The sequence below is a fragment of the Haemorhous mexicanus genome, chromosome Z (assembly GCF_027477595.1).
Source record: "Haemorhous mexicanus isolate bHaeMex1 chromosome Z, bHaeMex1.pri, whole genome shotgun sequence".
Classification (NCBI taxonomy): domain Eukaryota; kingdom Metazoa; phylum Chordata; class Aves; order Passeriformes; family Fringillidae; genus Haemorhous; species Haemorhous mexicanus.
The window spans coordinates 60636249-60653763 of NC_082381.1; the positions used below are offsets into that span (position 1 = coordinate 60636249).

At 34.2% G+C, this 17515-nt stretch overlaps 1 protein-coding gene across 4 annotated transcripts in view; it reads right to left on the reverse strand.

Annotated features, from left to right (window-relative positions):
• Positions 1-17515, reverse strand: part of KDM4C (lysine demethylase 4C) — a 247259-nt gene that overhangs the window by 21942 nt on the left and 207802 nt on the right. For all 4 annotated transcript variants that reach the window (XM_059873485.1, XM_059873486.1, XM_059873487.1 and 1 more), the window contains 2 exons: positions 11376-11561; positions 3944-4114 (listed from right to left, as the gene is read on the reverse strand). In XM_059873485.1, the coding sequence (XP_059729468.1) occupies positions 3944-4114; positions 11376-11561 (357 nt within the window). The remainder of the gene's footprint in view (positions 1-3943; positions 4115-11375; positions 11562-17515) is intronic.

The following is a 17515-nucleotide window of genomic DNA, read 5'->3' on the forward strand; positions in this document are numbered from 1 at the left end:
CCTTAACAGGCCACAGCTGTGTCCAATAAGGAGATTGTTACAAAAGAGTGGGTTAGCTGGTTGAGAAGAGAGATAAAGTTTGTTGGCTGTGCTGTGAAGAAGAAGGAGTACCAGTGCTGTGAGGAGCTGCCCATGAGAAATCACCAAAAAAGTATGAGACTTTTGAAATATGATGACAATAACTGGCTGCCCTGGTTGCAGTTAAAAGACATGAAGAGATGGCACTTATGGACATAGTTTAATGATGGTCTTGGCAGTATTAGGTTAATGGTTAAATTCAGTGATTTTAAAGGTCTTCTCTTACCTATATGATTCTGTGAAAATTAATTTCCCATTCCTGCTTTTGACAGCTGTAATCTGAATGCCTTAACCAGAACTAATAATATTTTTTAAAGAGGATGTTTTCTGGCTTTTATCAGAATCCCAGAAAATTGCCAAATTGTGGTTCTGCCAAAAATCCCCATGAACTCCTGAATATAGGATCAATTGTTCTTCCAAACACATCTAATTTCATCAACACTTAAGATGCTCTTGCTTCTAAGGATTAATTACAGAAGCATTCCATAAGCTACCACGTTAAAACAATGTTACTTTATTTATAGATTTTAGTAAGTAAATTCACTCTGGGTTGTGGACATGACTACCCACAGTGCAACTTCACCTTCTCAATGGATAACATCAACATTTATACACTTGTAAGTAAACTAAAACACAGTGTGGTTATGTCTTGGCAGCAATTACACTCATTTTTGTTCACATAGTTTTCTTGATAACAACCAGGTAAATAAATGATATCAAAGAATTCTCTATAAACTCATCACTGAAGGACAGGGCACTTAAGGGGGCAAGAACCTGGAAGAACACTGTTTCAGGAGATGTGTGCTCAGCTCTCTTGTAACCAGACCTTTCAACATATGCAAAGCATGCTTCATTCTGCAATTATCTTTTTTCTTCCTTGCAATCAATATAATATGGTGATATCCATCTCCCCCCAAACATGAATACTGCAAAGCCTCCTTGCTCTTCTGTGATTTTAATAAGATAACATGGGAACAACTTAATCCAAATCTTACACATATATGTATATAAAGCACATTGGCAGCCACAATATATACAGAAACAAATAAATCTTCTAGCTATATATCAAGAGTAAAAACTTCTAGCAAAATGCTACAATATGCCAGTGCCACAGCCATTATTAGGTACTGAAACAAAAACTAAAAAACAAAACAAAAAACCAAAACAAACAAAAACCAACCAACTAAAAAATAAAGGAATTGTGTGATACCCTCCCCTAAATTATGAGACCAAAGAACTGAAAATCTTCCTGATGCATAATCTGTGAACTTACATCTGGCCTACTGGTCAGAACAGTAATGTTCTTGGTCCTGTGCTAAGGGCTGTTTGACAAGTTACGGAGCATTAATGCTTCAAGAAGTGGCAAGTGGCACACGCAAATGCTGTCTGTTGGTATCAGTTACTCAGGACTGCAGTATATGCACTCCCTAGTTGTGTGCATGCATCATTAAACTAACTGCGTAAGTTGTCATCTCATGTCCTTTAAGATATCATGTACCATCCCCCTCACTGAAGTCCTCCCATGAATTACAGGAGAAATTTGTCCTGTTGTTGCTTCCAGGAAGAGACTGTATCCATGTATTTCTTTACACTTCTTACACCTTCTGGGTTGAAGGAAAACAGGTGGTTAGCATATTCAGCTAACTCATAGGTTTAAACCCTGTAGTTGAGGAGTGACTAGTCTAAGAAATCAGGTACAACACCCAAGAAATAAATAATGTTAAAATTGAAAAAAATCTAAATATGTGTCTATAGTTAAAATACTTATATTTAGTAAATGTTAACAAAAACCAAGAGAAATACTTATGAGAAGAGGTCAAGGTATATTCTGATTTGGTTGTTATTGAATGCAAAGAGAGTTTCATGAAGCTTCAAGACTGAACTTTTCCTGGTCCCTATCTTCCTCAAAAATAAATCACTGTGTCTGAACATTGGAATTCTGGTTTATTGTGAGCTGAGCTGAAATAATGTAGTGGATTCAGCACATACTGGAAGAGCAAAAAGATCCTGCTATCTTTGTGAGCTGGTTGAAAAGTGAAAACAGATTAGAAAAATAAGTTCTTCAACAGGCAGCAACATCGCTTTCACACCAGATTTGATGAACAAGTCCTCCCAGTGGCACTAACACCTGATACACATTGCACATTGCATAGATTAGTAAGTTTTAGTCTAAGAAGAAAAAAACCCAGTTTTTTTTCAGTTCCAGCAACTGCTGCATGTATATTACCTAATGAAAACACAACGACATTTCTCTAAGAAACGTGAAATTTGTTTGGTGTTTCCATCAAACAATTGTATGTTGTTCATTTGCTATCTGAGAAGCACTGAGGCATATCCAGACCTGATTACATTTATTCTTAGCTCCAGATCAGACTCCCCCACCAGGACAACAAGCAGCTCCTCACCTTTGCAATACCAGATCCTTGATGTAGCAGGCATTTACAAAAGGGGTTTCTAATAACAATAAAGCCACATTTACTTAGTATCTTGATCATTCTAAATTAGAATGCTGTTGACCATTAATGCAGACTTTGGCAGTGTTTCACATTAAAGGACAAATTTTCAAAGACATGTAAGAGAGATTTGGTGACTGACTTCTATTCACACCCCTGGGAGGTGAACAGTTCAATTCCCAAACACTGATCTGAAATGCTTCCTCTCACATACCATATTTTAAAAAGATGCTAGACTTTTCAATAACTAAGAAGCTTCTAAGAACAACAGTATAATTTCCACTGATACATGTCAGTTAATGCTCCTTTCAGGAAAATACTAGGTCTGCAGAAAGCAGAAGAACTCAAAGACTTTCACAGGAGAAAAATGTGGAGCACTCCTAGGAGTTACATCCCTTGAGCTGCAAGCCAGCATTCTCCGGCATTACTGTGCAAGCCAGGCTCTTCCCCTCTACATACTGAACAGGACTAAGTGAAAAGTGGTCTTGCAACAAACAGCACTTTTGTCTATCAGTGGTCCCTGGGGACTTTAACTTCTGGAAGTTAGTAGGAAGTACACCAAAAAGTACTACCTTAGCACATAAAAGACTCAAGAGGATCATGAAGGTAAATGAGGATTAGAGTCACATCATGAGAGAGATGTCAAAGGGCATTTGACAAACACCACAAAGCTTAACATCCAATGTATTCATTGCAAATATGGAGAGAAACAGAATATTTCTCCAACTGCAAATTTTGCTCATATGTGCCAAGTGCATAATGTGGTTTTTAACAGTTATGAGAGCCATGGTAGTTTATGTAAGTGCATAAGGGAAATCAAAATCTCAGTTGCCTTTTGAAAATGTAATACACTATACTATATATAGATAAACTACTATCTTTTTCCTAATGATTTTTGTCATTACTAATGTAATCTCACAAACTAAATATCAAGAAGAGTAAATAAGTTATTAGAACAGACTCTTAAGAGCTGTTCTTCAGAAGCTGTTATTTACAGCATTAGTTTTCAGTTCTGCAAGGATTTTTTACAGATTATCTCTAAGTGACAGAGAAGGATATATGGAATCCCCTTTTTCATATTCTTAACTAAATACGTATTTCTTATTTAATTAAACTATTTCTTAAGATTACTCTTGATTCATTTGGTCAAATGGCAAAGACTAATTAGAACAACCAAAGTTTGGAAGCCCATTAGAAAATAATCATTCTCAGCAGTTAAAGCAACAAACATGAACTAAATATTAAGATGTTATGTTCTCAAAGTCATAAGAATTACTTCAAGAGGTTTCAACTCTCTTATTTAAAAAAGAAAACAAACTCTCTAATTAAAAAAGGAAACCACAGAAACGTACCCCAAAACAAAAAATCAAGAAAACAAACCAGAATGAATAGGAATTTGAGAAAGTACTTACTACAATGTCTTCAGGAAAAGTATCCAGACTGAAGGAGCCATCATCAAACATGACTTCATAGAAAAGCTGAGACGTCACTCCTATGACTCTGCAACTATAGTATCGTGTGTTTCTATGTTTCGTGATGACTGTCTGCCCAACTGTAATGGCTTTCCCACATACTTTAGCTCTCTTGAAAAAAAAAAAAAAGAATTTAAATGAAAAAATAAATTTAAAATACCATCTTACTTACAAAAAATTTATTGGTGTAAAAAGGGTTGATAACAGCTGAGCACTCAAGATAAAAACTTCAAATTAAATTAATTTAATATGTTAACATAATTTCTTTTACTTACAAAATTTCTCCTCTTCTCTTTTTTTGTGGGAAAACAAATGACATCTGAAGAATACTACATCAAAGCATATTTCTGCAACTGATGCTTTAAAACTGTTCTGCATTGCATCAATAATATATAATTAGAAAAAAAGGTTATTTTTGCTTGCAGGGTAATTTGTGGAATTTTCTTGAAGACGTAAGGTGTGATGAACCAAGAGTATGGTTGTGATTTTTTTAAAATTATGAGATTTATCACTGGATTTCTGTATGATTCCACATAATAGAATGTAATTTTGCCCAGTGAGATGCAATAACTAAACGCACATCCAGCTCTTGCCAGAGCTGTCTACAGCACTGTATGTGAGGAACTTCTTAATCCACATTGTGCAGAGCTTTTGCTTTAAAGCTTCAAACAGCACTGATCACTCTTCATCAGTTATTTGCATAGTATATCAGCAACAATACTTTTTTTCAATTTATACTTATAATTTTCCAGTGGTAATTATATAAATCAGAAGACTAGCAGGGTTCTTAAACTATGCAAAAATTCTACATCAATAACTAATTGATGGATTCTATAACTATAAAAACAATGGAACTTTGTGGGAAGGCAATTACTAAGAAGCTCACACCATACAGTCAACTGTTACTTCTCAGCTCCCAACTACTGTATCCTTGTGAACCTTCCACTTTAAAAGCAACCTTCTACACCAGGAAATATAAAATCAGTATCTTCTCATCCAAGTAACAAAGAAGGCATTTCTTTCTTATGAGCTTAACTACTTAGTATCTCACAAAAGTCCACTGTTTTTATGCAAAGGGGAGCTCTTGTGAGTTTGGCTGCACCTAAAGAGTTGAGCATTTCTAGTTATGTAAGATGCATGTGCACTGGAATATCTAAGGATGAAATATTTTTCATTAGAAATGTTTATATAAACTGTAAAATAATAATTTTATACACAGTCTGCACTTAAGTAATCATCAAATTTCCTAGCACTGCTTTTGAAACCTTCAAAGGCAGTAAATTCTTCAGTCAATATAATAGTCTTAAAACTGTCTTATGAAAACCTGGAAAATCCTACAGCTGCAGGATTTTTATCAGTAGAACTGAAGAGAATAAAGAACAGTAATAGTTCTTTTAGTTAGATTGTGAGTATTAGCAGTAAAGTGAATGTTTTGGCATAAGAGGAAAAACTCACCCTAAACTTGTGAAGACTTCTGTTTTTGCGCTGACTTGTTGTCACTATTGGGCCTCCTCCTTGGATCTATTTATGGGATTTATAATTTTTAAACCTCTCTGCTCCTGAAAACTAAGGGCATACCAAGTACAAGTATTCTGTGCCATTTTTGTAGGCTAGACAACATCGTTACAAAGACAAGTATACCTCAGGAGCAGAAGAATCTAACTGGCACATTAGGAACAGGATTGGGACTTTTAAATGGAATTGATTCAGAAATACTGATGAACAAGCTGGCCACCGCAGCAGGTGGCCTAGCAAAATTGAAACAGCCTTTACAGTCATCTCTATTGGCACTAGTATCTAGCCAGTGGCAGATTTCAAAAGTACTGCCAAAGTGGGAGAAGGCCAGGGAACAAGACTGCAAGTTAACAGTAGAAGCGCTTAGTACAGTTCAAGATAATGTGTCTTTAGCAGAAAAACATACAAGCACAGTTACAGACGCAAGCAACAGCAGCTCTGATCATACAGGAAGGAGGTGATACAATTTATGCTCAAGATGTGTCTTGACACTGAACAAATTATTTGCCACTTCGAGATTCATCCAATCACTGATCAGAAAACTGTGCTTGTATATACTGGTAAAGGTTGTGTGTGCTTGAGAACTGCTGGTGGTATTGTAAAAATTGCTAACAACGATATTGTTTTGTCTAGTAGAAATCATTCTAAATTTTGTAATTTTGTTAAGATTATTGGGTGTGATTTTTTGTATTTGGCCCCAGTGACATCCCACCAGCTGATTAAAACCAATTACACAATGTATCACAGACTACTCCTATTGAAATGGACCTCACATTGGTAAAACAATTACCTACTAAAGATCTTGAAAAAAATAAAAACCACTAATTACTGTCCAACATGATACAAAAGAAATAACCAGAATTCTGTAAAAAAATAAAACAAATGCAGACCATCATTGGTGGGATGTAATCTTTGGGTGATCACCAACTGCAAATGGGATCTTTAATAAGTTGCGTCACCCCATTGTAGTTTTGTTAATATTAGTTGGAGTAAGTTTAGGGTTATCCTTTATATTGTAGCTATATAGATATAGATACACACACACACACACACACACACTATACATCTGTGTGTCAGAGCTCTGCCTGTCACAGACATTTGTAGGACTTCTTTGAGGTACCTCAGACAGTAAAAGTCAGTGATGTTCCCAAAGCATTTCCAAGTTCACCTAGAAATAATGTTTTCAGCATACTCACAAATAATATAACCATTATATGTATAATAAAATTATTTCTTCCTCAATTTAACTGTCTATAGATAGACTAAGTATAAAAATTAACTACATAAATAGCAATTGATATTATCATAGGGGCAATAAAATGTCCATAAGCATGCTTTATCCAATCTTGAAACATATGTAAACATACATGTTCACTTATCTTTCAATTTTTTATTTTATGCTATTCAGCTTTTGGTAAAGGCAAAGGTGGATCAGATGCAAACTAGAGACTATTAATTAGTTTATTTCTATGAGATAATAGAAAAAGTATTGTACTACAGAAACACAAAGAGATATTGCTCTATTAAAAGGTTTAAATCTTCTCCAAAAGAAGATGTAACTCTTCAGAGAAGATGGAGGGCAAATTACAATATTTTAAGAGACAATGCAGATTCATTTCATGATAAAATTTTCAGATAAGGAATGCCATTTCTCATTAGAAAAAGTAGTAAAACCCAAAAATGCATTCTAGATCAAGGAGATTATTTTTTAGTACGTTATCTTCATAGGATTCTTAATTTATTTTTCAGAAAAACATATTCACAGTCTGTAATGATTGCATGTCCCAGAAAACATTTCCTGACAGAAAATCTTAACAATTTATTGACGTTAAGAATGCAATTTTTTGATCAGAAAGGACAGCTGTTATATAAGGGAGTCTATCAGATTAAAGAAACAGCTGTGGTAGTTATCAGATTATTGAGAAAGCTGTAGTTTAAAAGCATAATTTTCTTTAATGGTACCAAGGCCAAGAATGAACCAAGACAGTGGCAGAAAAACAGACAACAACCAGATACAAAGAAAGATAATCTCCCCTTCTGTGTGCAAACTTCAAAATTTAAAAGGGAAAATTACTTTCTCCTTTATTTTCTATATGGCAGAGAACAAAAACCTTAAATACATACATTATGTCAATATGGATTCATAATAACATCATGAAGTAGGTATTTGATGTGCATCTAAATATCTAGAAACCTTCTCAGGCTATAGTTTTTAATGGAGGATCCTAAAAGATCTGAGACTTATTCCATACCGTAACCAAAATCTCATGTCTCATTTACTACTTGGAATTCCAATTTTGGCATAGAAATTATTAATGACATTCCAAAAATAATCCAGCTCATTATTTTTGAATAACATGTCCTTCAAAAGACATGGCTTAGTCTTTCTGAGATGTTCAGGGGCTGGCAGTAGTTAGCAGACAGTAGCAAACAATGACACTCCATCACTAAGGTATTAAACAGAAAAAGGATCTACAGCTTCCACTGGAGAGCATCCCTTCATTCCCTGTTTGCTACAGAGGTTAAGAACTGCCTGATAATAGTAGAAGGTAATTTTAAGCAACCAACCCCAAAAACAGCAACAGCAGGAATGTGCAGCTCCTGTCTTTGCCTCTTCTAAAGATCATTATTCTTTCAAATGTTACTGGGGCTGTCTAGACAGCCCTTTTTGTTCATGATTTCCAAAGGAAATAGCTTTCTCTGATCCACAGGGCTTATATGGATCTTTTGGGGTTGGTTTTTTTTTTTTTTTTTCCCTGTTAGAACAGTTGCAGACAACTCCTTTTTCTCATTTTCTTGTGTATGAATGAGTTCTTTTAATCAAAACAAATCCATCTGCAGCACCTACTCTCAACCATACTTCCACATGTTCTTGCAGTTTTGATGACAAAAATGTGTGAGAGATATGTTCCATGCTCAGAATAAGCACAGTCAAGGAGAAAAAAAGGAAAAAAAAATCCAAACCACAACCTGTAAGTAGCAAATCACAGAGCTTTCCTTGCATATTGACAGTCCAATTTACATAAAAAATAACATAGGCAATGACAGCAAGCACCCAAAACACTCCATATAGAAAAACTGTTCTGCTAGCGAATTTTTGTGTTACTTCTAAAGCTGTACCTTCAGCAAATATAAGATGTAGGCTTAGTTTTGAGTCCATGAACACAGAAAAATGTTTTTGAAAAGTCATATAAACATTTAAAAACTCCAGTTCTTAGTATTTCTGTATTTACTTCATTTGGCAGCATCAGATGAATCCAAGGATTATTGCTTTCCCTTTTGATTTTCTCTTTGATGATTTTTCTTCAGAAGACCACACCGGTGTTTCCAATGACTGACAACAAAAAGGCACTCTAAAATACTGAAGACAATACAGAACCAGATCCCCAGTGAAAAAGGCTTATGAATGTATGTTTAAAAATTTTGCTTGAATTCACAGGCATAAATAAGTTGTATGTATATTCTACTTCCTCACTACAATAAACCGTTGCCTGGGGTGAAGAGATATGCTAATAATAGTAATAATACACATTTATCTGTTTAGGTAGGCCTTTTTTGTTGAACATCCTCATTGATTTCCATAATAAAATACCTCTGTAGGTATATGTCACAATTTTTCCTAATGCCCAGAAGTCATTCTTTGATTGTTGATTTTTAGGTTTTTTGTTTTGTTTTTTTTAACTTGAAGAAAACAGCAAATACCAAGTCAGTACAATAGTAGTCACTGAGCATTTAGATACAATATTTAAAGTCTATATTAATGAAAAATCAAACAATTTTAATATTTTCTCTTGAAATTAGGATAAATAATAGTGTCCTTGCTTTATGAACAAATAATAGCGTCCTTGCTTTATGTTTTCTGCTAAATATCAGAAGAGATTTTTTTTCATACTGACAAGATAATCTGTTTGACTCCTGTAAAAATTTGCTAAGTGAGGATAATATTTCAGTCTGCATGATTTCCTGTTCTGCTGTGAAGCAAGGAAACTGATACAACAGGCAGAAAAAGAAAAGTTGATTAGAAGTAGGATACATTGCTATGCCTAATGGTGAAGAGCAATGTTATTTCTGCATGAAGGAACAGCTAAAAGCTAAGAAAAGCATAACAAGAGAACCAATGGCGAGAAAACTTCCAAAGGCTTAAAGACGTGATTAGATTAATTATCCAAAAGACAGAGTATAAACCCAAGCATTGAAAAACATATGGCAATCTCCTTTGTCTGAGGAGTAAGCTAATAATACTACAGAAAAACATTCTGTAACAAAATATCTACTCTTTCCAAATTTTGGCCCAATTGAAAACACAAAAGCATAACTTTTATTTCCCTTCTGCAAACCTGACTAAAGGTAATATTAAAAACCTATTAAAGGTAATATTAGTGAATCTTTTCAAAAAAGTTAGTGCTGAGTTTCAGGAAAGGATGCAATAGTCTCATTCCAAGACACTTTCTATGTTCTTCACACAATCTCTTAAACAACAGCCACACAAAATCCTGGTTTTTTCCATAGTTGATGGGGTTTCTTTTCTTCTACACTACCTAATATAGGTCATGAAAATCACTAAGAAAGCATGGAATTTATGGGACTGATGCAAATCCCACTACCTAGATTATAAAGATTTGTCTCAAAAAGATACTAGAAAACATTTGGGAAATGTTGGCCCTATTTTTACTGGCCATGAATTTAATCAAGTAATTTTCAACCAATTTTTTTTTTTTTTTCCAAAAAACCCCAAGGACAGTATCTTAAGTTGCCTGTACAGATAGAAGCTTAAGTTTGTTTTTCAAACCAAACTCATTTTCTTGGGAAACGTCTGAAAGAAATTAAAACAACATGAAGTGTGCTGCTTTAATGTGTTCATTTTGGAAAACAAAAATATTATAAAAAATAACAATTCTATGGAAATTTTAAACAGAGATAAACAATATGTCTGCCTTTTAAAAATATCACCTGCAGCTTGAATACTCAGGACTGATTACTCTAGTTGGGAGGCATAATTTAGTACACTTGGAAGAAATTCTACTCTTCAGTAGGCCTGTTAAGTCTTGTCATTAAGACCAATGATTCAAGGACAAGCTCTTGAAAGATCAACATCTATGATACAGACATTACTTGGGTTTATGTCTTTCATTTCTAATGAATAAAAGAGAAAAAAAATTACAACTTGACTAACTTTCCAAGCTTTTTCCTTAATAAGACTATGTTAAGTCCTTCTGGTTTGCTAGGAAGAAAAATACAGCTTTAAAACCCCAAGATGAATAGCAAAAGTTCTCTCTTAACTGAGATACCAATCATTTATTCAAGTAAAAGACATTAAACTAATTCTTGATTGTGTCTCATCTAAAATCAAAGGCTCTTCCTCAGCACAGAATAGAAATAAAAAGGCAGTCATAACATGAATTTTCATGGCATGCCAGTGTTACTTTGCCAGATGACAGAATAATTATAATTGAATATTTTCAAGAGACTCTTTGGCTGCAGAACAAAGGTTTTACATATACATCACATCCATTATCTCACAGGATCTGTGAGTATTTGCAAGATATTGTGATCTGAAGGGTATTTATAATACACTTCAGGTTAACAAAACAGAGAACTCAGAGATTTGTTCTGGCTGTCAAAACAATATACTCAACAAGGACTTGAAATTAAAAACCATGTTAGGCATATCAGGTATCACTTCTCCCAGGTAACAGCATAACGAAAAACCTTCAAGCTGTAAAAGATTGCTATGCATGAAAATTGATAGACAGAATTATGATAACACACAGTGTGGATCCTCTCCTCCATTTTTTCTGGAGACATACTTTAATTCTGCAATTTCATTTTTTAACAAATAAGAAAACATATTTCTTACCACATTTTGGTTGATCTTGTGCCTGAAACATGTGATGTAGACAACATATGGCCAGTCATCAGGTTCCATCAGCACTCCTGCAGCATGGGCACAGGTAACATGGAAGGATGCTGGGCAGCGTCCATATGAACACTGAATGCAGGCACCAGAGATTTTCTTAACTCTCTGCCTGCAGAAGATACATTTCTGTAGGAGCAAAATAAACAGAATATTTTCTGTATTACTCCACCTTCAAGGATTCCTGCAAGTAACTCAAAGACCAAAAAATTATTTGTGATCCAATGATTACATTTTTTATCTTGCAATATGCACAGTGAAAGGAACAGCAGTTATTAGTTACAAGGCAACTTAGTAATGTAATTAATACAGAGCATTTTTGCCTTTTTATCTAAATGTGTTCCAATGCTACAGCAAGAAAACTCATAGACAGACAGATAGATATTTAAAAGTTTAATTTTAAATTCCATACTCTGAAAATTAACCTATTCCTCCTAAAATTTGTAATCAAAAAACCTCTACATTATTTGACTAAAAACAACAGCAAGACTCAAAAATAAAGAGAACAGGTCTGACTGAAATGTCAGGCTAAACAGGACTTCCACATATCATGTGACTTAGCTCCCTACTATGAAGCGAGACTAAATATATATGTCTCTTTAAAATGGCTAATCTAATAAATTCAGGAAACAGTTTCTACAACATCCTCAGACAGCCTGTTACAGTGGATAAATCGCCTCTAAGTTGGAGACATTTTCTTTATCTCAAGCCTTTGCATAATTCTACAGCTGAAGGCTGTTCCTACAACCATTTTTATCTTTTAGTCTGGTTTTCACTGGTTGAGTATTTACCATAATGTGAATACAGTAGGCTGTATTTTCTCATGTCATATATTCAAACATCACGTCAACAGCCTTACTGGTATCAAGACACACTGTTTTGGGGTTTTTTTCCCTTTTGCCAAAATGAAGACCACATCAAAATAATGTCACTATTTTGTAAGTGGCACAAATAATGAGCCAAAAAGAAAAGAAGACAAAGGGATATAATCTACGTGAACTAAGTCTGGAGAGTAGGTTCTAATATACTAAAAAAGGCAGTACAAGATGAACTGTACCTTGCCACCATAAGGCATTACCAAGCATACTAGATAGAACAGTTACTTCAGTAATTTCTACGGACAACTGTTTTATATCACATAGGAGAATTATCCTCTGATATCTCTCATCAAGACTAACAAAAATACAAATGTTTTTGATGGTTATGAAATTATCTCAGCTACTATAAACAGATTTTAATGACACAAAACAATGAATTCAATAAAACATACTCTTAGAATATTGCTTACTTCCATTTCTTCTAAATTTGCTGCCCACCAAATTGCTAAACACACTCATCTGCCTATGGTGAGAACATAAGTAAAAATAATATTGGTGTGGTTTTGCTACTTGATTAGTTATTCAAAGTGTTTACTGTTAACTCACATCTAATTCTTATTCAGAGGTGACCAAAGAACTTTATTCTCCATTGTTTCTCGATTTTCATATTCTGCATAAAACCAGAAGAAATTTTATTGCATAATTCAGCACTTAAATAGTTTCAATGGCTTCTGTCATGCAGTTTGTGACAGAAATAATACTTTTGGTAAGGGCTAGCCTGATCAAGCTCACTGGTTCTAGTTCCTGTATTACTCTGAATGTGAAATACTCTTCCAAGTTCTGCCCTCAGGTTCACCCTTTGAAAGCAAACTGCCTGCATGACTTTACACAAGCAGAAATTAAGAGTAGCGACGAGCATCTGAACTTAGGGAAATATTTTAGCAATTTTAGCTATCACTCACTAAAAGGACCTGAATTCAGCTCTACTGTAGCACCACTGGGTTTAAAGACTAACAGGTAAAGACAATTTGCCATTAAAAGAAATGTTTCAGAAATTTTGCTTGTGGGCTGATATCTTGTTGCATGTTTGTATTCATGTGCATGAGATCATTTTCAGGTAAGTGGAGTAACTGTTGTCCAAGGGAGCTTTCTTTTATATATATATATTCAGAACCTACGAAGTGGAAATTCCAGATAGAAAATGCAACTGAATTCTAGTATATGTAATATCTAGATATTGAGTTCATATAAACAACAGAGCTCCTCTTGAATGCTTTTTCATACAGATATACACAAAGTCAACAATAAGATTAATGAAAGAAGAAAGGCAAAAGCACTTATGAATATTTGAAAAACCCAAAACAAATTAAAAACAACCAACCACAACCCGAAACAATCACCCAACCAAGCAAAAAACCCCAAAACCAAGACTGCACACAAAAAAAATCCACATGTGTTCTGAAATAAACATCCTGAAAATGCAGTTCAAACAAAATGTAGAGAATAAGAAAAAGGAATAAAGTAAAGTACAGCTCAACTAGTGTTAACCAAAGAAATTGTAACAGTACAGCAGGAAATGCTGGTCCCCTTAAATTATTGGCTCCACATGCACAAGGGAGCAAATATGTGAATGTTAAAATGTGGTTTAAGTTTCTCCTGTATCTTACTAAAGTATTCTAAAGTATTCTAAAGTATTATAAAACCTTGGGAAATGCAAAAATCTAAAACTACACTACGCGAGTAAAGCTTCAAAAAAAGATGAACTTACAGCTCTACATACATACAACTGCCCTTCTAAATTAATGTTTTATGGTTTATTACCTTCCAGAAGTAGAAAAGCTGCAAAAAGGAAAAGCAGTATTACACAAGACAGCAAGAAATGCTGAAAGTGAAGCTGGAAATGTAGTTAGGAAAACTGAAAATGTGACAAAATAAATGACATAGCCATAGCCAATCCTGAGAAATTAAGAGTAAAACTTCATCCCTCCCTGTAAGAGAACTTAATGAGAACATGTCTGATGAATTGGCATAGTATGAGAAAACATTTCTCACAATGGTTTTCAGAGTTTCAGCTTGAAAGTACTGAAAATAGTTATTAAAACACAAAATAATTATTAAAATAATTATTAAAAAACAAGCTGTCCAATTACTATTGACTATATTCTTATGTCAGTCATGTTGGTGCAATTTTGATGACGAGTAAAGCTGCTTCAAATTTACTCTTATATAAAAGGAACACTGCTTGGTCATAAGTATTTCTGCGAATGCAGACTAAAGTTGGCATGATGAAAGTGAAAAAAATCCCATTTTAACCATGCAATCAATCTACCTCACCGGCAAATACAAGGAGGGTAATTGTTACATGAGTACCCCCATTAATCTTTTGTGCTACACTCATACACTCTTAAGATATCAAAAGGATTAAATCATGGATATGAGCAGGTGGAAAAATGTTACTGTACATGTAGGAAAAGAAAAAAAGACCTCCCTGTGCTTAAAGAATATCAGAAAAACTATGAAAACCATTCTTCTTTCAAGAATGCAGGGAAAAAAACCCCAAGATTTGCAAATAAAGAAATATGTTTCTTATTTTTTATATGATGCTGGGTCCTTTGTACAAGCATGACACTGAGAATGATGCAGATGTATCTCAGCTTTACAATGACTGTCAAACTGAGTCATAAATTTTTGAAAGTACACATAAAAGTCCAGTGTTCAAGCAAACTACAGCTTGCATAACTGTATCAAGACAAAACAGCCCCCCATTCATATGTAAAAAGCCCCTTCATATGTGACACTATACATCAAATAATAAAAATTTTGATTTTATTTATCAACATTAATTGATAAATAAAATCAAAACACATTAACCAAAAGCAGAGCAAGCTGTAAAAAATATGTTTTGTATAGACTTTTGGAATATTAGCTGAGCTACATACCGAATTGTGTATTAGCTATAAGCAGTAAACTGGACTGCACTGTGACTGGCCTATACCAGCAATTCTTTCCCTCCCTGGCTTGTGAAAAATAATATATTTCTCATACTCTCACTTGGGGTTTTAAAACATGTGAATTTAAGTATTTTTTAAACTTTTTTCCTATGTTTATATTATTTATTATAGTGTGGTGATACATGGAAAAAAAAAAGGGAAGAGGATGCAAATGTACAAAAAATAAAGAATTAAAACAATCCCACTGAAAGTGACCAAAGGAAAAAGGCATCAGAATCTCAAGAAAAGAAAGGGAACTACTGGCTGTGAAGACTGAGGTTTCACTCTCCCCCCAACTCTTCCCTGAATTCTGACTTTCATAAGTTTGTAAAATGAAGGAATCATATAGAATAGAACCAATTCCAAACTATTCCTGCAAATCAAAAGGTCTAAACACTTCTCTCTCAGGGCTAACCTTGTATTTAGGTATGTAAGTTTGCTACTTTTGAAACAAACAAACCTGACATACCATGAGCACATTTTCTAAAATACAATAATGCTAATTCAATGCCCAAATGACATTTTTTCAGTAGTTCAAAACTACAGCTGTTCCTATCAGCTAAAGCAATTCTAGACAGCTAGGAAGAATGTAATTTTGATTTAATGATTGCTAGACATTAGTGCAAAGCAGAGACCGAGGGGAAAGTAGCTGAGGATCAATCTTAATCAGAGATCCAGATGAAAAATGAATTGGAGAAAAAATAAACTTGTTTATATAACTGGAGATTTAAGAATATAGGACAGAGCAATGTACTGCAATTTTCTAGATTATGAAATGACCTCTTTTTGCACCCCAAAAGAAAAATATTCTGCTGCAAATGAATTTCATCATCATGGAATAGCTTTTTTATGTTAATAGTCTGCAAATCTATAAACAGAATGGATTTTAAAGAACAAGTTTGAGGAAACCGGATGTCAGCATTTAGGAAAAGACAGCCCACTGGTAACTTTTATAATAATTTTTAGGCATCCTTATTTAAAGATTTAGAAATTGCTTCCCTCAAAAGGAGTGGTATTTGCAAATAGAATTCCAGTCCCTAAAAGGATCATGAATTAATCACAGTAGCAGTGTTTTCTGATGGAAGGATTTATGAAAATAAGCACAAGCTGAGGTCACAGCAAAAAGCCAGGGATGGATTTTAGGCAACAATTTTGAGTATTAATTTCTCCCCAAAATTATCTCTATGTCTTGGCAATCAAAATTACTTACATGAAGGAGTTCACTGTAGCAAAGCATTAAATGCTACAAAAAGAAGCTATTTCAAGAGAGCCTCAAAAAATTACTAGATTTTCAAATATTACTAAAATCATTCCATAAGAGTTCTCCTGCTGCTGCAGATGGTTAGTAACTACTAGTCAGTAACTGATTTGTATATTCTCACCCTCTCTTTTATATGTTTGCTGGTTTTTTACCTTCTATGTATCATTTGAAATACTAAGACAGAGACACTACTGAAAAATTAAGAAAATTAATGAAAAATCACCTGGTTTTTCCTGTAATGTCTGCTTTACCATATCTTCATTTTAAAAGGAAGCTACTTTGCTTCAGAATTTATATTACCTGACAAGCAAAAATTGCTACTATGTATAACTACACCCTAGATATGAAAAGTCAGCCCTACTGTAAGCAATACTACCCATAAATACACATAGATTTTTAACAGAGCAAAGATTTTACAGACAATATTGGCAGAAGGAGATTCACAAGCTTACCAGCTGTCATAACCTGAGACTTACAATATAAAATGCACAGTGAAACTAATCTTTTCCTTCTCCATTCCAAAGCCAGAACATGGAATAAAAGTGACAAAGATTACAGCAAGGGTTGGCAGCAAGGTACTGGCACAGAGATTTGTTAACGATGCGTAGCACAGTCAGAAGATGAATATGATGAAGACATTTGACACATTATCTGCAGATCAGTGAGCACATGTTGTCTGCACAACTATCTTTTAGAATACAAAGTCAGCACTTAATTTTGGCAGAGAGCATGGTATGTTTCTATGGAAACAAACTCATTACTGTTTTTACATTTTATGTTTCCCTTTATTCCTGATTAATTTAAACCAAGATGAGTATTGGAGCTACAAAACTGACAGCATCAGAACATGTGAAGAAAGAGTTTGTTAGATGATATATTCTACTTCATTGTTCAGCATGTACAGGCAATTGTATAAAATTAACTAGGAATGTTGTTACAGAAAGTAAAAAGAGACTATTTTGCATCCCTCTGGTATTTCAAACATAACAACCAGTACCTCAGGGGGAAAAGCCC